Source organism: Dysidea avara, chromosome 5 (genome assembly GCF_963678975.1).
Source record: "Dysidea avara chromosome 5, odDysAvar1.4, whole genome shotgun sequence".
NCBI classification, from domain to species: Eukaryota; Metazoa; Porifera; class Demospongiae; order Dictyoceratida; family Dysideidae; genus Dysidea; species Dysidea avara.
In genome coordinates this window covers 28,841,726-28,866,848 of record NC_089276.1, presented here as the reverse complement: position 1 = coordinate 28,866,848, position 25,123 = coordinate 28,841,726, and the positions used below count along the sequence as shown (strand labels likewise).

At 38.2% G+C, this 25,123-nt stretch overlaps 1 protein-coding gene across 1 annotated transcript in view; it reads right to left on the bottom strand.

Annotated features, from left to right (window-relative positions):
* The window catches only part of LOC136256776 (uncharacterized), a 77,433-nt gene extending 52,560 nt beyond the window's left edge, over positions 1-24,873 (bottom strand). The window contains exons 1-2 of the mRNA XM_066049799.1: positions 24,743-24,873; positions 9,025-9,309 (exon numbers count right to left, since the gene is read on the bottom strand). Of these exons, the coding sequence (XP_065905871.1) occupies positions 9,025-9,309; positions 24,743-24,797 (340 nt within the window). The 5' untranslated portion in view covers positions 24,798-24,873. The remainder of the gene's footprint in view (positions 1-9,024; positions 9,310-24,742) is intronic.
* Positions 24,874-25,123: the final 250 nt, after the last annotated feature.

Sequence of the window (25,123 nt, the reverse complement as noted above, 5' to 3'; positions counted from 1 at the left end):
ATTGCAAATGGTGACTATCTAAGGTGACATCAGTAAGGGAGAGATGAACTTCTGGGTCATACTGGGGTATTCTTAACTCCTTGACACTGACAAAACCAAAAAAAAACTGATTGAAATTCTAAAATTGCTACACCTAACATATATGTACTTAATTGAAAGCTCTTACCACAACATTGCTAGCAGTACAAATGCTATTATCCACATTAATGCTGCTACTAGTGGTGCTTGCTACATCTCCTTCAAAAGTGTCATACCGTAACTAAAATGGGAGTCCGAACTCAAATCCTAATCATCTCTGCATGCATGTGAGAGACACTTGACATCATGTTAGACTCCACATTACTGTGAATCCATAATTTTCTACACTTCATAATAATTAATCACACCACTATTATTACCACATGCAGCGGGTTGCAACAGGAGAATCATCATTGTCCAATGATGCATATTGTCTAATCACATGATTTAAGTTAATTATGGCAAGCACAGATAAATTTTGGTGGGATCTTCTTGCACCCATGCTTCTTACACTCTGTGTACTAACATTGTTTATATACTGGGCTCCTATCTGCTAAGAAATGTTCCATGAATAATTAACACTACCTAGCTTGTGCTATATAAAAAGCTATCAGCTATGTGTGTCATGATTTATTTTCCATAGTATTCATGGCACTGCTTATCATAACACTATTATTTAATGTATTAATGGTAAGACACTTAAAGATACATGTGTACTATTGCACATATGTAGCTATCGTCTTTTTTGCAAATTTCTTGTCTATGATAATTATTTGGCTCATCAAAGAATATTCACAAATTTGTAGTTGTGAATAGCTATTTTTGTAGGGCTGTGTAACAAACAAGCAGACCAAAGTTGAAAACTAAGCAAGCCAAGTACTCTGCCTCATAGTATAGAAGCACACATTTTGTCCTCCAATTATAGCATCATACTTCTGTATTTTGATGTTGTGCAGTCACCACACCCTGCCAACCATGTGTGAAACACTAGATGACTAAAACCCCAATAGTTTCAATTAGTAGCCACGACATGTATTGGAGCAGGCAGACCAAAATATCACTTTGGATGATTTTTAAAATCTTACAGTAGATCCGGTCACCTGCAGGTGTTTTCTTGCTTTTAATGCTGTATTTGATGTTGAATGGTATAAGACTTATCCATAAAGATGACTTTCTTTGCTTATGATATTTCTATGATGGTTTTTAGACATAGCATGTTTAGTGGTATTTGTGTCACTTTAGGGGGGGACCCTACTAAACAGTAGATATCAGATCAGTATTGGTTATGGTTTAAGTGACGGATACCATAACCAATACTTTGTATTATATTGTTAGTACAGTTTAATGGGCAGTAAGCCACAAAACAAGATTCATCAAAGCCATGCATGATTGTCATGATTCAATGCATGATGGTAACAAAACCAACAAGCAGTGATACCGTACTGTATAGTTAGGAATCATGGAAATTTGGATTTCCTTAGCCAAAAAATTTACCCAAAAACCAGCTTCACAACTCCATCCTGGCACCTTGGTTAGGCATAACCAACCCCAAAAGTGTGTTCATTACAATCCTAAAGGCTTCCAATAAATTGTTACAAAATTAAAAAAAAATTATTCAATGTAATTTTCTACTGACTAACTGCCTGCCTGATGCCTTCAGGCAAACATAACTTGATAATGGCTACGGCTACGGGCTTGATTTTTTCACTGTTTGACGTCGCTTCATCCCGATACATGCCTTTAGGCATACCGCATTACATACAATGCATGCATCATGGACTTACCTTTGTCCTCCTTTTGTGTCCCATTTCCTTTTGCTGACAGCCCAATGTGTCGATTCACAGTAGCAAGTTGCATGGCTACATTTGTAGACAGAATCGCCTGTATTTTCTGTGGTAACTGGATTGATTGCAGAGATGGTTCTAATACTGTCCTTCATTTGTAACGCTGTGTAATGGGCTGAACACAGCTGAAAGCGAAGCGTAATGGCCACTGCACTTTCGAAGCAGTGTTTGATAGCTGGGGCTCGTGTTCAGACGAAACATGAATTGTGGTGCCATCCTTTCTTTTGATGGGGTATGCGTAGGTTCACTAGTCATAATAATGTTACAAAAAAAGTAAACAAACAAGTTTAAGGAAAATTTTGGAATTTTAGGTATCATAGAAAACAAAAGTAGGGAAACAAGGGAGGTCGCCTACACCTGCAGATATACTAGTGAACATTTAATCCCTCATTCAGTCTATACCCCAAGATCAAGACTGAATTAGAGATTAAATGTTCACTAGCATATCTGCAAATTTAGGTGACCTCCCTTGTTTCCCTACTTTTTTTCTACTGTATGATCCCTAATCAAACTTAAAATTCCAAATTTTTCCTTAAACTTGTGTGTAATAGTTATACCACGGGCACAAGTGCTTTGCCTGTTATATAACAAGTGCTTTGCCAGTTATACACGCACTATATATGCACGTGCCTGAAGGCAAGTGCAAATATACAGGCAAAGCATAGTGCCCTTGGTATAACTAATATGTTCTACTTTAGCATGCAGACTTACCTAATTGGCAAATTCTTTAGTTGCTATACCCTTCTCTTATATAGGGAACCAAGTAAGTTGTGATTGTAGGATTGAACTTTGCCAAACAAGCTGTCGTTGTGGGATTCAATTTTAATACATCAAACAGTAGTTTGATTTTACTTTTGCTAATATATTAATTTTAAGAGACTAGTGTTAATTATGTTTCTTTAATTACTACATTTACAAAAGTACAAAACAAACTACAGTTGATGTATTAAAATCACAATCACAGCTTGTTTGATTCCCTATAGAGATAACAGTATAACATCAAAGGAATCTATTGATTTCTGGATATAGTGTGCACTCTTATTAAGTGTCCAATGGCTCGAGTTAACAAGATATACGCACTGCCTTAACAAGATATACACACTGGTAGCTGTGCGTATTATATAGTTATACAACGGCCACGAGTGCTCTGCCTGATATAAACGCACGAGCCTGAGGGCCGTTAGGCCTGAAGGCAAGTGCGTTTATACAGGCAGAGCACAAGTGCATGTTGTATAACTGTTATGTACCACTCACCTAATAGGTGGGGAGAGTCTCACAAGACAGCTGTAACACTTATAAAGGCCAGGTTTCTAACATCGATTGTGGGTAACCAAGCCGGACGTTGCGATGACGTTCCCCCTGCAGCCACCTGAGATATCGAAAGCTAGTACGCTATGCGTTATATCACTAACCTGCATTCGCTGTTTGACTCTCATCATGTAGTGCTCAGCATGCCAGTGTGATCATTCAATCGCCATATAGACTAAGCGCCAGACTAATCGCCATAGTGATTCTCTCGAGCGAAAAAAAGCAGCTAAATAGATGGTTTAAGTAAACAAAACCTAACTACTTAACGATACTAGTCTAATTCTTACTATTCACACTGGCTAAACTCGAATCTGGTGGCATGACAAAACTGGTTACCACAATCGAACGTAAAGGTTAGTATTATTTAGAATATATTTGTTTTATTGAGTCATTGTCGAAGTGGACTACAGTTTAATCTGGGCTAAGATGGCACCAGACTAGTAAGGTGTATAAGTACGTTTATATATATGTAGACTAGAGTTGTGGCCACCCGTGTTGGCTTTTTCGATCGCCATTGGCTGCTTGTAAACATTATACGTATTGGTGACGTTATGGCCCACAATCGACCTTTACATGTCAGGCTATAAAAGAATTCGAGTGATCTGTGAAGTGTCTTTCCACCTATTAGGTGAGGTGTTGTAGTGGTCTTCGCCACCGGCACTTGTGCTATGCTGCACAAAACCGCAGCCAGTGCAATATCTGTCTATTGACTGCGGTCGGTGCATTATAACTTATAATGCACTCGTGGTGTGGTCTACAAAACCATAACCAGTGCGTTATAAGTTATAATGCACTCGCTGCGGTCTGCAGCAGTGCAATATACAAATTATGGCACTGGCGGTGCCTTTGAACTGCCCACGCAGAGTGGTACATATCTTGTTAAGGTAGTGTGTAACAAGATATATGCACTGCTACCAATATCTCCTTAAGGCAGTGCAATTATCTCGTTAACAGTTTTAGTTAGTGCAATATGTGATATATATGGAACTGGATTTCCTTGATCTTAAGTGTGAAAGTTGTACACACATATATATCATGAACCACGATGGTGGGTTCATAATAGGGATCGCCCATGTTTTTTGCAAAAACTCTAATAGAATGCACGCCTAAAAACTACCTTGGAAAGCATCCTTCAACTCAAAACCACCCTCTGGTGGTTATTTGCAATGAGTATTGGTCCACTAGTAAGTATCAAGTGAAAAGGAAACAGTATGTGTATTTGGGACAAAACTGAAATTTGCCATTTTATCATATTATTCTTATTATTCTTATTATTATTATTCATAATATTATTTTGTTTCACTCATGTACAGCAAACGTTATCCACTTTTTCGCGCTAAAAACTATATAGCCATGCTTACTGAGTCCTTCCGCGTGTCCATGACCTATTAATAAGCCCGTATTCCACAGATCGCCAACCACCCTACACCTCGAAAATTTAAGTTCTCTTCGCCATTACATTATTGGCAGCAGCTCCGTATACTAAAGAAGCCGTATGACAATAAAATTACAGGATTCCATTGTCACGCTTCTTTGGGTTTTTTTGCAGAGTTAATCAAGTACTTCTTAGACTTAGAAGATCGCGCATAGCGTCTCTGCGTGGTGAGTATAGTCTACTTCTTCCTGTAAGCGCATGGTCACGATTCGCTACGAGTGACCATACAAGTGCTTTCTCAGAGACATAAAGAAGTGATAGCGCTGACACCAGAGATTATTCATTGTTATGAATATAGTTTCTATAAACCATATTTCCTTTCCAAGTAAAGCCTAAAGTTGGGTGGAGTCAGTATACCCTACTATTATTTACTCTTGGTATTAGCGTTAATTAAAATATTTGTGAGTGCCATAATTGTCTGATCACATTGTGTAAACAACATGGCTTCATGCTGTTGATAACCCATGGTTTACAATAGACATTGCAGCTATACACAGTACCTGACTGTTGTTATGAATGATGTGTGTGCATGCATATTAGCTTCAGACCTTCAGTGCTGGTCACTGTAAAGTGTTAATAACACATAACGTTTATGGGAAGTCATGCGTTCATATACATTTCAACATAGATTTCTTCACTGTGGTATACTCAATGAATACAATACTCACATGAACAACAAACTCTAGCTACACAAACTATATTGTACGTAGCATTATATTATCATTTATACTACTGTGCACCAGTGAGCTAATGTTGTAGTCCATGCACCCATGGAAAATCTGTACATGATTCTTCTTATTGTGTACGGTCTTGGCTGAAATAATAAATGCACAGCCACTGACTATTTTAACTTATAATTATATGCTTGTCAGAGTTCCATGTCTTCAATTGTCTTATAACAGGTAGCTATAGCTCAGTATCATACCATTTGGTGTGTGTATGTTCGTGAACACTGCATTAGGATGCTAATGTGAGTAAGAGACTAGAGTCCTGACACATGTAGTAAGACAAGTTAGACAACAGCTGCTCACTGTTGTGTGTAATATATAGTCTTGTCCACAGTCAAGAGCAGTCAGGTAAATACTCTAATAATGCAGTCAAGTGTGTCTGATAACAACAAAGCTTACACTGAACTTGACAGCCACTAATTGTAAACTGCTCTACGTATATCTACAACAATTATCATTATCAGTAAAACAAATCCATTACTGGGTTAATAAAAAGTACACAAACTAGATGAATAAAAATTGGAAATTTTAAAATGGGAATAGAGATCGCTGAAAAAGCCACCAAACAAGAAGGGATCACTGGGGTAGTAATGCAAACTACAAATCCCTATTTTGACTCATTTTAAAATGACTCAGGGGAGCATGTAACTAAATATTTATGACAGAGAGTCAAAATAGGGATATGTGGTTTGCATTACCACCCCAGCGATCCCTTCTTGTTTGGTGGCTTGTTTCAGCGATCCCTATTCCCATTTTAAAATTTCCAATTTTTATTCACCTAGTATATTATATATATTTAATAGTTATACCACGGCTGCGAGGGATTTTGCTGATATTTACACCCAAAGCCCAAGGGCTGCAGGCCTGAGGGCTGCGGGTGTATATGTCAGCGAATTCCCAAGCAGCTGTGGTATAAGTGATATATATCACTTGGGGCACACTCACCTAATAGGTGAAGAACTAATGAGAACTTATTTTTAATAGCGTGGGCTAAAGGCCATCAAAACGTTGTCCATACATTAATAAATCATTTAATACATTACTGTAACAATGCTTCAACACGCAATGTTAGAAAACTTTTGAGTGTGGGATGGAGTTTATATTGTTATCATTTTTGTACTAAGTTAAGCCAACTAACTTCACTATTGGGACAGTAAATAAGTTATTATATTAAGTTAAGTACTTAGGACTGTAAGTTTCTAACCCATTTCAATGTAGCAATAGTAGCTTTACTGTTCCATGGTCTGTTTAAAGGCTGATACACGGTGGGTGCATCCACGATTGCTCAAACAATTATTTTGTGCCTTCATTATCCTTTAATAACAACCAACTAGTCTATCTTAGCAAATATACTCAGCTTAGCAACCACTACAAAAATGAGTCCCACAATACAAAGCTCTATGTCGCTTAATATAATGAATCAAAGGGTATTGTTTCTTTGAACTGGCTAGGTATCAAAGTCATTGGTAAACCGCTTTCCCGTGATATTGCCCAGGCAATATGCGAGTTAAACCCTGAGCAGTGCCTTTGAATGCCCACACTTAAGTGGTTTATATATATGTATATTCAACACTTTTACACTTCAGATCAAAGGAGCCACCTGAGCTACATACGAAATGTAGACCCGGCTATATACAACAGGGCAGTGATTATATAGACGTTGAGGTCGAAATCGATTGTGGGGATCGATCAATACTCACGTTATTAGGATACACAACTTGGAATTTGCCACTCAGGTGGGGAGCGTTTTGTTATCCTCACCATCCTACAAGTTGAAAAACATTGGGCTAAGGTGAGAATGAGTGCTATAGCTTATTCACCGATTGTTTTCGAATATATATGGACACCCCCCATCATGAAGCTACTACTTTGCATGGAGTAACCACTCTACAAGCAAGCCTACCTTTCTAGGCCTTTAGTGAACCTCACAATTTTGCCATAAATTATTCAATAGCACTGATTAAAACATTAAACTCACATAACCGAAATTCTCCATGACATCTCTAGGATATGTCCATTGATTGTAACTGAACGTAACCAGAATGTACTAGCTGCTGACCCATAATCAAAAATTTTTGCTATGCATATATAATTAAGGAAAAATTTAAAAATTTAAGTTCGATTAGGGATCATAGAAAAAAAAAGTAGGGAAACAAGGGAGGTTGCCTACACCTGCAGATAATACTAGTGAACATTTCATTTATTCTGGCAACCATCCTTTCTTTTGATGCGCTACGTGTGGGTTCATCAGTCATAATAATGTTACAAAAAAAGTAAACAAACAAGTTTAAGGAAAAATTAAAAATTTTAAGTTTGATTAGGGATCATAGAAAAAAAAGTAGGGAAACAAGGGAGGTCGCCTACACCTGCAGATATACTAGTGAACATTTTCCTTAAACTTGTTTGTTTACTTTTTTGTAACATTATTATGACTGATGAACCCACACATACCGCATCAAAAGAAAGGATGGTTGCCAGAATAAATGTTTTCATCTGAACGTGTGCCCCAGCTATGTAATACTGCTTTGAAAGTGCAGTGGCCATTACGCTTCGCTTTTAGTTATGTTCGGCCTCTTACACAGTGATACAGATGAAAAACAGTAGAAGAAGTGCCTCTGCAACAATTCCAGACACCACGAAATACGACAATTCACGCGCACCCCCAACTATCAATTACTGTCTCGAAAGTGTAACAGCCATTACGCTTCACTTTCAGTTATGTTCAAACCGTTACAAGCGAAGAACAGTGTTAGAATCATCTATGCAATCAGTCCAGTTACCACAGAAAATACAGACGATTCCCGTTTACAAACGTACTGTAGAGAAGCCATGCATCGCACTACCGCAAATCAACACCATGGGTTGTCAGCAAACAGAAATGGGACACAAAGAAGGAAAAAGGTAAGTCCATTATGCACGCATAGCACGTACTGCGGTATTCCAAAAGGCACGTCAAACAGTGAAAAATCAAGCCCATAGCCTTAGCCGTTATCGAGTTGCGCTTGCCTGAAGGCATCAGGCAGGCAGGCAGTTACATGTAGTCAGTAGAAAATTCCATTAAATAATTTTTTTTTCAATTTTGTAACAATTTATTGGAAGCCTTTAGGATCATACTGAAGGAACTTTTGGGCTTGGTTATACCTAACCAATACTGCCAAGGTGCCAGGGTGGAGTTGTGAAGCTGGTTTTTGGGTGATTTTTTGGCTAGGAAAACTCAAATCTCCATGATCCCTAATATACAGTACTACTGTACTGTATGATACATCCAGTGGCTGCACTCATATTGATTTGGGTGATTTATTGCTCTGTACAGGATAGTCTAAGAAGCATTACATATTAGCTGCAATACGTGGCATTCGGGCTTTGCCTGATATGTATGCCCTCAGGCAGTCAGCATACATATCAAGCAAAGCCCTCATCCCTGTGTTACAACTATTACTTATACATAAGACATTAGCAGGCATATTTAAAGTAATTTGGTTTATTGAACGGAAGTAGGGATAGCTACTGGTATTTCTTTTAAATAATGCCAGCCCTCTATGGCAAAGTATTGATATCTGCCGGGTATTGGCCAGTTTCCACCAAAAATGTATCAGTATCGATTCAGCTGGTATCGGTGGATCCCTACTAAACGGTACTACTGATATAGTGTATGTGCATGTTTGTAGTGTGTCAATACATCTCAACTAACCAGTGAAATTTTCTTCCACAGCAACAGCCAATTTGTTCAGTTCAACACCTGGTGCCCTCATTGCTGCTACTAGTTCATACCAACTGGCATTGGGATACATCCTCAGCCAGTATTTGAAAAGTGCTGTACACCGTTCTGTCACATCAGCATTGTTTTCTTTGATGTTTTCAAGCTGCGCCACCTGATCATCATCTATTAGCTGTATTCCCAATTGATGCCATCTGGAACTAGCATTAGCAATGACCCTAGTATTTAGCAGCTTCCTAAGAGTTGGTCTTGAGCTGCCTGTAATATCAATACACATTAATTCTATTTGTGAAGTACTGTACTGTAGCTTAATTTTTTAAAATTAAAGTATGGAACAGTAGAGTATGAGATTTATAGACAAGTTTTGTATGATATATTTTTTGATAACTCTGATCATACATATTACAAAAATATATTGAATTCACTGAAGAATTATATATCCTCACTTTGATGTACGTATTGCTGAGGTTTTTCAAATCCTCTAGAACAATGCATATTGTGAAATTGGCTAAAGTATATAGTGATGGGGTTAATGCTTTCATTATAATAATGCCTCTGTGCCTAACAATATAATATGGTCTGGTCATGTGAAACTAATATTGTTTCACTTGACAAATTTGCAAACAAACTAGTGTTCTTAACTAACTGAAAAAAAGCAACCTTCATCTTGCTATAAAAATTCCTAAGGGCTAATATTGTCAATTTCCTACAATGGCCCCAGCTACAACAGGACTCCCGACTATCTTGACAACAGAGCTAGTCCTTGAACATGTCCCGTCACCAAAACAAGTTAATTCCCAACATTATAAGCACCTTTGCTGCAGCAACAGAAGTGCCTGATGTTATGTTCAACCACAATATTGCATGGTCATGGCTTGCATGTAACACTGAATTGTGGAATAGTGAGATTGGGATATCACTACTATCACTACTTTGAAGACATAATGCTTCAAGAACATGGAGAATTCTAAGCATCAAGACAGGCCAACTCAATCTTCATCTGCCTAGATCAATATTAAAATTAATTTTGTCAAACTGGTCTGGGTTTATGAGATGAAATTCATCAGTGACGGACACTTTCATTTATCTATGACAATGGAAGCAGATCTCACCATGTACCACATACCTGAATGTGCAAAACTTCTGTTTCTATGGCATGACATTTCTTTAATATGCTCTATTACTTCTGAAACCATTTTAAAGTAAATCTATCAGTTATAATGATGACCAGGGAATTCAATTTTATCAATAAATATCTGAACTAGCTATGGATGGGCTGAAATACATACTCACAAGTGATTAGCAAATTCTGAAGTAGTTCTGTCTAGCAAAGGACATAATTTAATTGCAACCCCCATTAGACTTTAATCCACTTTTACAAGCAAACGCATACAGTAGATGCAAGAAGTGTGGGTACAAGTTGGATGAAAGATTTTTCCACAAGATAATATGTCTACCAGAGTGACAACATGGTTTGTAAACTTACCTTAATGTTAGAATACTGAGGTGTTTACAGTCGAAGAAAGAAATATGGTCAGCTGCACTACATGTGTTTGTAGATGTTTTACAGGAGGCTTATGGTGCAGCAGTCTACATATATGAGAATTAATATCAAGATGAAAGTTCATGAGTATGCTTAATTCAGACAAAGGTATCTTCACTTCAGTGTTTAAAGCTCATGAGAGCAGTATTGGGTACCAGATTATCTCAATCCATTTCACATTATTGCTTTGGCTATGGAGAAGAGATCTATTATATTCTGGACTGATAGTACAAACTTGCTATAGTGGATCAGAGGATACAGTTGAGCTTTTAATTTTGTTGCAAATAGGTGGGAGAGATACACATGTCAACTTGTCCTGCAGTGGTACATTCCAACAAAGTTGAACCCAGAAACAATAAAGCAGCAAATGGCTATTCTGAGTAACTCAGATATAATTGATAACTGCTTTTTACTAAAGTAGAGACTTTAATCAATTCTAGACCTTTCCTTATCAATCTGCTAGCTCACATATGATAATACCTCTTACACCAAAATCATTTGTTACATGGACAGATGGGTGGAATGTTTGCTGCAGACCAGAAGCTACAGCAAAAGTAGCTTAGTTACTACCCATTTAGCATTAAAATGATGGAGAACTTGGTAGACATTTTTTTGGCATGATCATGAGTTGTGAGTCCTGGACACAAACAGACTGTCTGGCTTGAGTCAGGAACTTTGTAACAATCATGTAAATCTCAGACTGTAGTTGTGAATCATTATTTGGTAACTTCTCATTAACAAACCGCCTTCAATTGATAGTTCTGTACAAACAAGGTAGTAATGGGAAAATTTCTTTTAAGAGAGAGAGATTCTGTTAGGCCACTGAGTCTGGCAGCATTGCATCACTTGAGCACAGACTCTATCTGTTGATTATGCTTCTTTGATTTGTGCAAGGCGTAGAAAGACACTGTTAAGTAGCTGGAATGACTGTGACTGTGTTGATGTTTGAGCTTCAAATTGGAGATAACTGGTACTGGGGGAAGGGGGGTCTGTTGGTTCCCAAGACATCATACAGGGGGATCACCAATGAGGAGTTATCTTCTCCTGAATATGTGATCGGGTTTCATATAACCCGGCTTCCACACACACACAAAATCAAACTTACGTTTTTACCAGAAATGGATTGCTGGTCTAATACGCTATCATGTTCCACTCTATTTCCTTTAGGACTGGCAAGTCTGATTTCTGCAGTAGCCTTCTTCCGACCCTGTCAAAGCCACGACTGGAAGATTGGTGCCATAAATGGCCATGGCTTTATTGTAATGGTGTGTATATAATGAGCTGGGATTTCACAGAGAGCTCGCCAATAGTGTTCTCAATCAATTTGGAGTGATTTGAGGGCCATGGATGGCCATAGAGGGCCCAAACTTGGCCTCTGGATTCCATTTGTCTTCTTGCTCCATTTTATGCTCCTATATTAAGCCCACTCTCCACCCCCCACCCACTGCCCCTATTACTACTACCTGTGATATTATTACTTGCTCGAAAAAAGCAGGTAATAATATCACAGGTACAAGTACAAAAACAACCATAAATACACTTACAACAGAACATGACACACTAAAATACCTATACAAGGACAAGACAAGTAAATGAGGTCGGTCACTGAGTTAAACAGAAAACAATGAAGTGCTAACCAAAAAGGGACTATTTGTAAAACTTCTGCAGGTACTGAGTTCCAAAGGAATGGAGAATTTATAATGCATGAGTAACGATATACATTGATAGGCACCAGCCTATTATGCTTTTAATTTTGCCTATTATGCTATGCTGCAGTGCTCAAAAGTTTTGCCTATTAAGCTCAAAAATTTTGCCACAGTTCCAATGTTTTGTTACTTTCTAGTGGATAAACTTTGGCTTATGAACAACTGGTAAATGTAAAAGTACTTGTTGTGCATTAAAAATTTGGCTGCATTGTAAACTATAATAACAGTCGAGTCAAATAACTATTCCACTGCCAAATCAGTGCTATTGACTGTTCTATTAGTGTAAGTCAACCTTTTACTGTGGCATGCATTTTTGCTCAGTTACAGTATAACAATTATTCTGCCTATTATGCTAACATTATGCTTTATGCTTTCAGGCACCTATTATGCTAAAAATTATGCCAGCATAATCACTGCTTGAAGTATCTTAGTTTACTACAGTGGTATATCCCCAGTATATGGAACAGTTAATTGTTTGTTATTTTAGTAGTTTTTCAGTAAACCCACATTTACTGATGTTTTACTGAGAGTTTAAAACTTAGTAAAATAATTATGTTCCATATACTTAAGTTTACTGACACTTTACTATCAGTATAACTACAGTAAGTCATCTTAACAAATTAGTAAACTAAGAACCTTCAAGCAGTGAATAGACTGGTGCCTATACATTGATGGTGGAAGATGATGTGGCAAGTGACAATGAATGAGATCTTGTGGTAGGTCATGTGAGAGAACCATTATGATAGTACTGTATAGTAGGGACCACAAAGGTTTGGGAATGGCACATGAAAAATAAAAACCAGCCTCACTTTTCCCTGACAACGATGAGGCAGTATTGGTTAGGTAAAACAAAGCCCAAACAAGCCTTCAGATTTACCAGAAACACTTTCAACAAGTTACTATGGAATATAAAAAATTTAATAAACATAATTTTCTACTGACTGACTGAGTAACTGGTGCCTTCAGACAAACGTAATTCAATAACAGCTAAGGCTACAGGCTTGATTTTTTACTGTTTGATGTTGCTTCAGCCGAACATGTGCCTTTTGGCATACCGCAGAATATACAATGCATTCTTCATGGACTTACCAGTGTCCTCCTTTGTGTCCCATTTGTCTTTGCTGACAGCGAAAGTTGTTGATTTGGTGGTAGCAAGTGACGGGTTCTTTCTTAACAGAAATCATCCGTATTTTTCATAGTGGCTACTTTGATTGCAGACTCTGAGGTGCTTTTCAAACAGTTCTTGATTCACAATGCTGTATAATGGGTTGAACATAGTTCACAACGAAGCGTAATAGATACTTTGCTTTTCAGATGATAATTGATAGTTGGAGTACACGGCACCAGTTATTTCTTTTGATGCAGTATGCGTGGGTTCACCAGTCATAATAATTTTATTTTACAAAAAAAAATGTTTACATACAAGTACACAAAAATTGGAATTTTCAACTAGAGTAGGGACCAGCACATTGATAAAATGATAAAAAGTACTGGAACTAGCTGGAGTAGTACACAATATTAAATTACAGTAAAACAGTAAGAGATGTTATATCCCTATTGTGCATTTCCAATATGGCATCTAGGGATATAACACTTCTTATTGTTTTACTGTGATTTAATATTGTGTACTACTCCAGTTAGTTTCAGTACTTTTTATTGAGCACGGTAGGGATATAACACTTTTTAGCTTCAATTTTTAGTGATACCCTTAACCCAGGTGATTGCCACCTAGAATCACTAAAGAACAATGTGGATGTTTGTTTTAAGTACAACTGAAATGCTACTGATGATTTTGCCAGTATATAGTAGTCTTTGAATGGTGCTACAAAATTAACTGTGATACCTCAATTCTCAGATAATTTACATTACCATTTATAGCATCACAGAATCCTACAGTATGAAGCTACCAGGCGCTCTTCCATTAGTGCAAAAAGTTCAAAATAACACCTCAGGATTGATGTAGTCACTCCTTGGAAGTCTAGCTGAAACAAGTTGTTTATATTTGATCAGCCAACGATTCATTCCATTCAATCTTGCTGGTACAAGTTTTTGAAACAACAATATAAAGCAAATGATAACTGGAGCCACAAATCATAATTATAGAGTCATAGCAACAGCAACAATTCTTATCTTAGTGTCATTGCTCAATACGTCTCACTCATTGAGGTTCCTTGGATACATATACATGAAATTGACAAGGAGAAAACATCCTGACCGCCTGGCAGGCTCCTGTAGGTGTTCGAGTGTTAATCGGATGGCTGCAGGTTCGAGGCTGCCTAAGTTCAGTCATGGATTTTTTCTCCTTTCTCCACCTTTTCAAACACACTTTCTGTACCGTACGCAAGGAAATTTTGACATCAAAAAAATTTGACGAATCAGTTTAATTTGTCAAATTTAAATTCGTCAAATGTTTATAAGCACCCTTAAAAGTACAGGTTTTGCCTACAATTTCTTGATTTTCGTCAACATTTTATTCATCAAATCTGCTGAAGTCTGAATTCATCAAATTTTTCTTACGTCAAAATTTCCTTGCGTACGGTAACAACTTTAAACAGGCTGTAGGACCAGGTGTCCTACAGACCTTCAGCACTTGTGCTGTAAAGCCTTAATAAATAAATTTTAAAAAAAGATTGAAGATAGGTTCATCATTCACAAAGTTCCACATTACTCCTAGACTCTTCTGCTATCTTGTAATTGTGACCTGCCACCTAAGTGGTTCTTTGTGTAAGATTTGTCCTCCTCTTTGATTTGTTGTTACAATCTGAGTATCCAGCTACAAACCCTGACTAATTCTCTGTTGTAGGATGATTAAATAGGAGACAAGCTTTCGATGGTTAAATCCACCCCCATTCAGTATGCATTTAGATTTCATATCAAGTTCATAAACATCGTAATTGTCATTGACATTGGCACTGAAGCTCATGTTGTCAGTATATTTAATGGACCTTAGAATGATTGAACAATCTGTGGACATGTCTCAATCACATGTACTTCTCAAGATTGTGTTTGATATTTTCATTCAACAGTAATGGGCTTGATGAGACACTCTAAAATGAGTAAATGACACATGTAAATCTACAGCTCTGGACTCTGGGAAAATCTTCAGTATATACCCATAGAAACCTTGGTATCTCTCTGTCTTGAGGAACATTAATGCCTTCCCATTCAGTGCTACCTTGTGAACTTAAGAGCCTAATGATGATATATTTTATGTTCCAGCCAAACTTTGGTCTAGTGTACAAACAGTTGTTTACAGAAGGGCAATTTGTTTAGGCTGATGCATCATAATGATAATACTATTCTCAATTTAGTAGTTTTCTTATCCTTTCACACTATTGGATGATGCGTGTACTGATTCAGTTATCCCCTTATCCAGTCGTTCCTTAACGAAGGAATCATACTGCATCAATTTCTAAATTTTATTTCAGGTACTTAGTTCATTGCCTCCTCAATGCCAGCTCATCTACCACCTCACACACTTATCTGTTGCTACTCTCAGATTCAAAGGTCTTAACCATCATAGACTCAGTGGAAATAGGATAAAGCATCAAATAATTAATTTTATCTGTGACATATGACATTTGGTTTCCACAGTCAAAGATGACCCAGACTTCTCAAGGGATGCCCTTGCAATTTGCAAGAGCACTGGGTCCATGTAGTAGTGATGTTGTGGATGACTACTTGGTAAAGTCACCAAAGCCTCTGATGTATGCTGCTGTGTAGAGTTAGAGCTACTGGTAGGGTAGCATTTCTTGTGTCTTCCCTGCATGGCCCATTACAAGTACTGTAAGAGTCAGCCATGACTCCTAGTGACTTCAGGTTCCAAACTTGGGATTCAACAGTATAATGTAGTCTCTTTAGAATATGTAGAGATGTCACACAATCAGTATTCAATAGTAAGTCCATGTGCATTGTTATTTGCAATGATTACATTGTGTGTGAGTTCAACAGTGATGCAGGGAATGTTTGCAAGTTGTTAAATTTGTCTATGTTTGTCAGGTCTGGGTGATGGTGTATTGATGATTCTAAGTAATAGTGGGACTTCAGACCTCAGGTGTCTAAGTAATTTTAGTAACTCAATGGCCCTGTGTCGTGGCACCTGAGTGAAATGAAGGTGCTACTACAGGGCCTGAGGTTTTAATTACTTAGACCCCTGTGGATGGTCTGAATTCTAACTTATTTAGACCCTGTATGTAGCTGTTGTACCTTAATACTCTTGACAGCTGCTTGTAGCAGAGAAATGTGGCATTAATTAGTAGAAACAAGCCATCATTTCACCTGTAACAACAGTTTCGGGTTTAAACTTAATTTTCAGGTGGCAATACATTACCAGCTCTACCAGTGTAGGTGCAAGTAATAAACATGAAAAGGGTTTAAGTAAACACGAAAAGGGTTTAAATAACTTAGACACCTCCAAAGTTTACCACAAAAAAGGTCTAAGTAATAGCTAAAATGTTGACCACCTAGTTGGGTCCACGTTAAACTGCTTAGGTATTAGCTCAACCCTTGTACCATGCTCCATGACTGAACTAGCAAGGATACCAAACAATGAGACACTAGTGATCATCGTCAGAGTTAGGCCACTGACAGATTAGATGGGCCTATAAATGCGGGGCTGTTAAAATAGTCAGTGAAAAGATCTGAGTAGCAGCTGCACTATATTACTTGTCACAGAATTAATAGAGTACTAACTCATACTGTTGCATGACTTGCTGGAATGCTAATCGTTGTTGTGGCTGTTGCAATGCTGGGTGACATAACCAAAGGGGTAACTGTGAATGGTCACAGGGGTTTAAAAGTGGATGGGGCTGAAATTACTGCACCAGTGGATGACTCACTGGAATTCACTGTGATGGTTGGTGACCACCAAAGAAAGTAAATCATGTTTGTTTCACCAGAACTAGGAATCATTGTAGCCAGTATTTCACTATTCTATTTAGTCTTTAGGACCTTATTCACACCAATAATCACCATTATGCATTCTCTCCTTAGAACAGTGCAGAATATATAAGCTTGAGGAAAAGCTGTATACTATGAATCAACCTGATAAAGAGATTCTTAAGCTAGTAAAAGCAGATACCTTTAACTTGGTCACAAAGAACTCTGGGACTTTCTTGTGGGAGGCATGCAGACCCTCCAAGAATTTGGACATCTGTTCCCCCTTAGTTGACTTGAAATCTTGCTACACCTGTCATTGTGCTACCTTATTATAGTTTCTATTAGTGCTTCATACAGCACATAAATTGTGTACTTGCATGGTGGATGACCAATGTCCACCTCTCACTTTTCCTTTCCTACTCAAGCCTTCAGCCATACTGTAAACATACTATTAGTCTACCTACTCTTAATTATATATACCACAGCTCATGTACTCCAGTACAGTAATCCAGTACTCAGTTTTATCAGGATTCCCATGACTCTAATGCTCCCCAATCCAATTGGAGAGGGCACCAACTGTAGTATGAAAAGGACAGGCTACACTTAAAAACAGTTCAGGAATCGCTGTCTCTTTGCAATAGCATACCAATAATCTGATACCAAGGAATTCTCATTTAGGAGGTGAGCTTCTTTTAATGTAGACTTGTTCACAAAGTACAGCAGCTGGGTGAATCCGGTCCATATGTTGAGCTGCATTGCGTTGAAACCGGCTCACTACTGCTGACCCGGATGACCGCTGACCCGGTATGATTAAAAGTGAGGCGTGCGCCAAAAGCTACGTTTTGAGTGCCGAACAGCGCGTTAAGCACAAGGAAGCCTATACTTAACGATGTTAGTCAGTGGGCATGATTCCAAGTAAGTTCGCAGAAAGCAAAGTACGTTTCCTGCAAGTGCGTGTGGCTTTGCGCATACCTAACACACCATAATTTTAACAGTATGACACATTCCCAATATAAAGTGGGCGTGGCTCATGAAAGAAGCTGGCCTAGACCGTATCTAATGCAATAATCGATTAATGGGCGTGGCCCTACATAAGCCAGCAGGCAGCTATGAGCATGGTTTCGTGCATACTTGTAGACTTTAATAGAGCGATACATGTGACGTCACAGATGCGGCGTTCAACTGAAACGTGTAGCAAAACGTTCGACAAAACGTGTGGCATTTGTACAGCCAGGTGCTGGGGAAATTGCGTGTTTCATTTTCCTGTTATTGTAGAGTGACTAACAGCCAAACTGCGTCAGTGTTGATAATCGTCTGTTATCAGGTACTATCATACTAGAGTATAGTCTCGCGTGGCCAGACCGCTTTTTCTCCGTCACGGCGCTTATCGATTAGAGATTATAAGCGCCTACTCCGAAAAAGGGTCTGGTCCCGAATCAATACATAAACTCGTTTTCACACCCCAAGCAAGAGCTCGGGGTGTTTAATCAACTTTCGTCATAAAACGTATACTTCCTTTTAAATTTCAAGCCACGTACGCACTGGAAATGCCATGAACGATAGCCGGTAGAGTTGATGAGAAACACTGAGGCTGGTTTTCTAAGGCTAAAAAGGACACGGGTTGATTCCTTGCTCAGCTCGACTTTAGCCTTTTCGTTTTCACACAGACTCAGTGTCTCATCAACTCTACCGGCTATTGTTCATGGCATTTCCAGTGCGTACGTGGCTTGAAATTTAAAAGGAAGTATACGTTTTATGACGAAAGTTGATTAAACACCCCGAGCTCTTGCTTGGGGTGTGAAAACGAGTTTATGTATTGATTCTGGACCAGATTTCGGAGTAGGCGCTTATAATCTCTAATCGATAAGCGCCGTAACGGAGAAAAGCAGTCTGGCCACGCGAGACTAACTAGAGTAGTGAGAGCATAGCCGGTCTGCTTTGTGCCTACATGGCGAAAATAGTGTGTATTCGCCCACGAATTTTCGAAACAGGTCCACCCGTAAGTTGAAATGGTGAGGCTAAACTGCTTTCTTTCTTCATAATTGAGTCAAAAAAACCATTTTAACACATTGGTAAACGTGAATAGGCATCTGGCTTCGTGAGCGTGCTAGCAAAAAGCGGAATTTTATCGTAATTTCAGAAACCAGACCAGGTACGCTCTCGTCCTTCTAGTATATTAATACCTTATGTAACTACGTAGCTAATTTCATTTTATGATTGCTTTTTTTTTCCTGAGCATATCATATCAGCTGTGCTGTCTGCTCAGTAACAATAATAATAATAATAATAGTGTGCATCTGAAGTTCAATGTTACTAAATGTAAATTGATTCACTTTGGTCGAACCACACACAGCTTTGGAGGCTACTATCTAAATGGTGTCTCATTGGACTCAGTTAATTGTCATAAGGACTTGGGTATTATATTTGATGCGAATTTAAAGTTCCACCAACACGCTTCTGAAGTAGCTATGAAAGCGAACAGGGTATTGGCTTGTATGAAAAGAAGCTTTATCGATTTGAATGAATTTGTACTATCAGGATTGTACAAATCAATGGTTCGACCAATATTAGAATACGGAAATGTAATTTGGGGACCCCATTATGATACTAAGACAATGATAATATAAATAAACACTTAAACAGTGGGCAGAGAGGCAAACTCTGCCCAGTCCTGGGATGATGTATTAGATCAACGTAAACTTGAGGGTGTGCAACGGTGTGCTACAAAACTAGTACCATCTTTAAGAGACAAGTCTTACATAGATCGACTGACATCAATGAATTTGCCATCTCTTTTGTACAGGCACAGACGTGATGACTTAATATTTCTTTTCAAGATGTTGAATGATTACTTCAATCTGGATCACTCCAACTTTTTTACTTTCTCCCACTACACAAACTAGAGGTCATGCATATAAATTACTTAAGCCCCCTGCCCACCATTTATGTCTGGTGAACTATTTTGGTACTAGAGTAATTAATGACTGGAACATGATATTGTAGGTAATTCTTTTAAATAATTTTAAATCAGCTATAGATAATTACTTTTATGACTATAGATTTTTGTTATGTTTATTGCATCTAATTTATGTATGTGTATGTATGTAATTGAATGGGTGTACAGGCTTCTAAGCCTCAACCCAAATCACATCATAATCATAATCATAATAGTAACACTATAGTATCTAAGCTATCCATACTTGCGTTTAGTCTCGTGCCAGCGGGACCGCTTTTTTTTCTTTTTGGGTAGGGGCGGAGAAAAAAAGGGTCTGGTGGATCTCCAATTTTTCTCCGCCCCCACACAAAAAGAAGAAAAACCGGTCTGGGCACGAGACTAACTTGCGTTGTAGCAGTAGAATCGAATACAAATTTTTCATGCATTGCCACACGTTTTTTTCTAAGCGCGTATAATGTAATTATTTCGCTCTATATCACCGATGAATGGGCGTGGCTGCACGTATGACTGCAGACAATCGTCCGATAAGTGGGCGTGGCTCACGAAAAAAGCTGGGTTGCATCAGGACTTGACTATGATGCGTTATTCACTACTGTACCTAATTAATTTGCTGCACACGTGATCCATTCCGGGATATAATTTAAAGTAGTCTCGCGTGGCCAGACCGATTTTTCTCCGCACGGCGCTTATCGATTGGAAATTATAAGGAGCAGGCGCTTATAATTTACAATCGTTAAGCGATCTGGCCACGCGAGACTAATTTTAAAGCGGGTCAGACCCGACCCGGTTTCAACGCTGGTGTGTGAAGGCCCATGTAATTTATTGTTTGTGAATATCTCGGTTGTTTTACTGCTTATGTCTTGCTTGCTATGCTCAGTTTACAACAACATGCTCAGTCTCTTGATTTCTCAGGATGCATATGAACAGAATAAAGTAATTAGTTTGTAATTAAATAATTAGTTTTGTAATTAAGTAATTTCCTGGCTGCCAGCACAAGTTGTTGGCAGACCATCAATACATACTTGTATTGTAAAATATTAATAATAATAATAATAGTACAACACACATAGGATGAACAAGGGGACACAGTATAGCAACCACCCATCTTTACAGCCTATTAAAATGTGGATATAACCCTATAACAAGGCCATTAAAATATTCATGGATATCTGTTATGTGTAATAAAGGCCATCCATACCACCATAGGAAACCAAGCATTATAGTCTAGCAGCATGCACCTGTTCCTTTGTGTAGAGAAGGAGGGGTAGGTTCTAACAGACTAACCAAGCATTGCTAGTGATCATTAGTGCTTTTATTTATCTTGAGGGAACAGAGTCCAGTGTTTGCACCAATCTTACATAGCTAGCACATAGAGTTGCAGCTGGAGTTAGCTACACATGATAATCACATGGTATAGATCAGTAATGTTTGCACACTATAATGAAAGCATGGTTATTTTAACTGTATAGCCTTTCCATTACACTCCCTGTTGGTCAAAAGCATATCACGGCCTATGGTGGTGACAAACATTTTGGTTAGTTTTAGCATGCTCAACTTTAGTATGTTATAGTGTAAAAGGTTTAGCATGCTAAGCTTTAGTATACAGCATAGTGTAAGTTTTGTATGACCAAGAGTTAATTTATTATTTACTCCTATAGCATATCTATAGTTTGGCTAAACACCGCTCACTCGCCAAACTTTCTGGCTTCACAGTACAAAAGAATCCTGTGTGACTGATAATTGATTGATTGATTGATTGATTGATTGATTATTTAAACTCACAGTACTCGCCAAAGCTGTTCTTCTGTACTGGAGTACACATAATACACAACACATACACAGCAAACACAACTACACTCAACAAATATACATAAATAACCATTTCAACTGTATTAAATTACAAAAGAACAAACAATTCAAGACAAGTCATGTAGGTAAAACATGACTGGATGGGTTTGAACCTTGATGATGATGATGATGACAAATTATTCTTGATGTAATTTATTATTTTTATTATTATTTATTTTCCAAAAATGTACATACTCAGTTTGAGGATTAATGCACATGCATATACCTAAATAAGCAACTTGGGATCTAGACAGACATAGGTTGTACTATCAGAGTATTCCCAATAGCACATGCACTTGACATCGTGATGAAGGCATGAATATACTGGCAGCTATTTTATGATATAGGTCAGCTTGATGCCGGTATTTGTAATATTTCAACAGGAAATTCACTCTACTGAGCACTCCAACATTCCAGCATATTAAAATCAGTACAACTATCTAACTCATGCAAGTAGATCCCATTTCATTAAAAATGCATGCAGGCAGGTGGTTCATTATGGCAACTGAATTTTCAAAATTCATGACCCGCACAGTAGCAATAAGAATAAAGAATAAAACTAAGAGCATGAATACAGTAAAAGTGAACTATAAGTGGGTTATGATTTCTGATTCACATCATGTGGTAAATAATGTACAGAATATTGAATAAACGACCATGCAGATGAGTATCTGTGTGATCACTATGGCATATGAGGTAACCTTTTATCCTGGCTAGAAAACATTTTAAATCTCAGCAGGTTATTGTAGAAGGACATTACAGTTCTACAATCAACATCACTTCAGGAGTGTCTCAGGTAGCTCCATTATTGTTCCTATGTTTTATAAATGATCTACTGGAGAGCACAAAAGCAGAATAAAACTTTACACTGATGATGTACTTTTGTATTCAACCATTACAACACCAGATGATTGCCAACAGCTAGAAGCCGATGTAAACATCTTAGAACAATGGGATAAGAGGTGGAGTGTGATATTTACCCTTCCAAATGCGAGTCATTGATTAACAAAGGCTAACAATGTCAAAGGTTACCTTCAGTAAAACCTAAAATCAAGCCCTGTTAACATCAAAGCCATCTGTTACTATGGTAACTAGATCTATCCTTGACTACACATCGATCATTTGGTCACTGTACACCCAGAAAAACATTCAAGCCATAGAGTCTGTGCAAAGAAGGCCTGCTAGATTTTTATCCAATATACAGTCATATCAGCTTAGAAACTTTGTGTGGATCAAAGAGACAATATTCATACAGTACTGCCCAGAGGTAATGTTACACTCGGGAGCAGTTGATGCTCGTGTAGACAATTTTCGACCCGTGATTTCTTTGGCATGTGTGTGCTAACTAACTCACCACACGTAGCCATGACATGCAAACTCCCTTGGGAGGCTGCTCCAGAACCTGCGTGTCTTCGCATGTGATGTATTCCAGTTGTGTGTCGTGTTGAGTAGTGGCCTGGATTTGAGCACTGGCAAGGGATTGTAACGTTACCTCTGGGCAGTACTGTATATAGAAAAGTACACACCTACACCACAGATACTTTACAGTTGGACACAGATGGGTTACAGGCTGGTTTACAAATACTGATTCTAATATTATATGCCAATTCTTTTTTCACAAGTAGCTAGTATAAAGCTATGGAACTCTTACACCTGGGCAGAAGATATGATGTAATCGTTTCAACTTTAACTGGACTGTTTTAATCATTGTAATTCAATTTGTACCCTAAAAACAATTTTTTTTTTTTGAAATCAGCATCAATATTGATGTAGCTAGCTAGTGATAAAAGCAAAACAATTACAACACCTCGGTCACATGCGACTGCATAAGGCCTAAGCTAAAGCAGGCATGGCAAGGAAAATACAAAAAAGATTACAATAAAATAATTATTTTGTCCAATTACATTATTACGGGCAAAAAATAGGCTGAGATATGAGCTAATGGCAATGGCAATGGCTGCTGCTTTATTAAGTACTCTGTTGCAGTGTGAATATGCGGGTTGTTCATAGCTTTCATAGCACCGATAGCTACTTTCCTTGAATAGCTGAGAACAATGACACTACGGCAACTGAAAACATTAAAAAATGGCAGGTTATATAGAGCCGGTACCGGATACACTGTTTTGCCGGCTATTTTGCCGGCAGTGGAGGGTATAATACTTAGAATGTTACGTGCATTAAAAAAATAAACGTGTACAAAAAACCTAAGAAAGCGAAAAAAAAAAGTTGTCTAAGCGAGGGTTCGAACCCGGGCATCCGTAGCTACTCATAAGCCATGTTTGTAACGATTATACCACCGGTGCTGCAGCTAGTCATGTTATTTAGTTTCTACGTTATAAACATCCGACTGAAGTGACTTCTATATATAACAAGAGTGAAGAAGAAACCAAAGCTGAACCCTAGCCTACCCCTAACGTTAAGGAACTACTTTTCGCATCCCCTAAAGTTGAATGCTCGGGGCAACCTACTAGACGCGTGCCCTAAAGTTGAATGCTCGGAGCAACCTACTAGTGCCGGCACAATAGCCGTTAGTGTTTGCAAACCGGTACCGGCTAAATATACACTTCGTTAAAAAATTACCTAACGTGTTAGACGAGGCTAATAGTGACAGGAGCAGAGCTAAAAGCTTCTATGTAACGTACGTACGTAGCTACACTAGATACACGGGCTCATTTGCGGACAAATTTAAGCCGCATGCACACACCATAGCTGGGCTGCCAACTGTAATCAATTCTCATTACAAGGAATATTGCGTCTTACCAGAAATTCCACTGGTCTCTTCATCGGACTTCCCCATCCCACCCGAAGTAGCCATCAAAAACTTTCAAGCAAATAGACGATTATATTCTGCACTCTGGAAAGACGATGAGTAGCCACACCCTTGTCTCAGGGATAGAAACCATAATTGATTGTTTGCGTGAAACAATTTACGGAATTGAGATGTAGTATACGGGGAATATACTGTACTGAATTGGCTTATATGCGGAGTCTAACTGCATGTGTGACGGAAAAGGACCAATCAGATAAATAATAATACCATGCACCCACATCATATATGTAAAGCTGCAATTCAAACATGCATGTCAATAAATAGCATAACAATATACCTACTGACAGTACAGGGATATTATCTATGCCGGT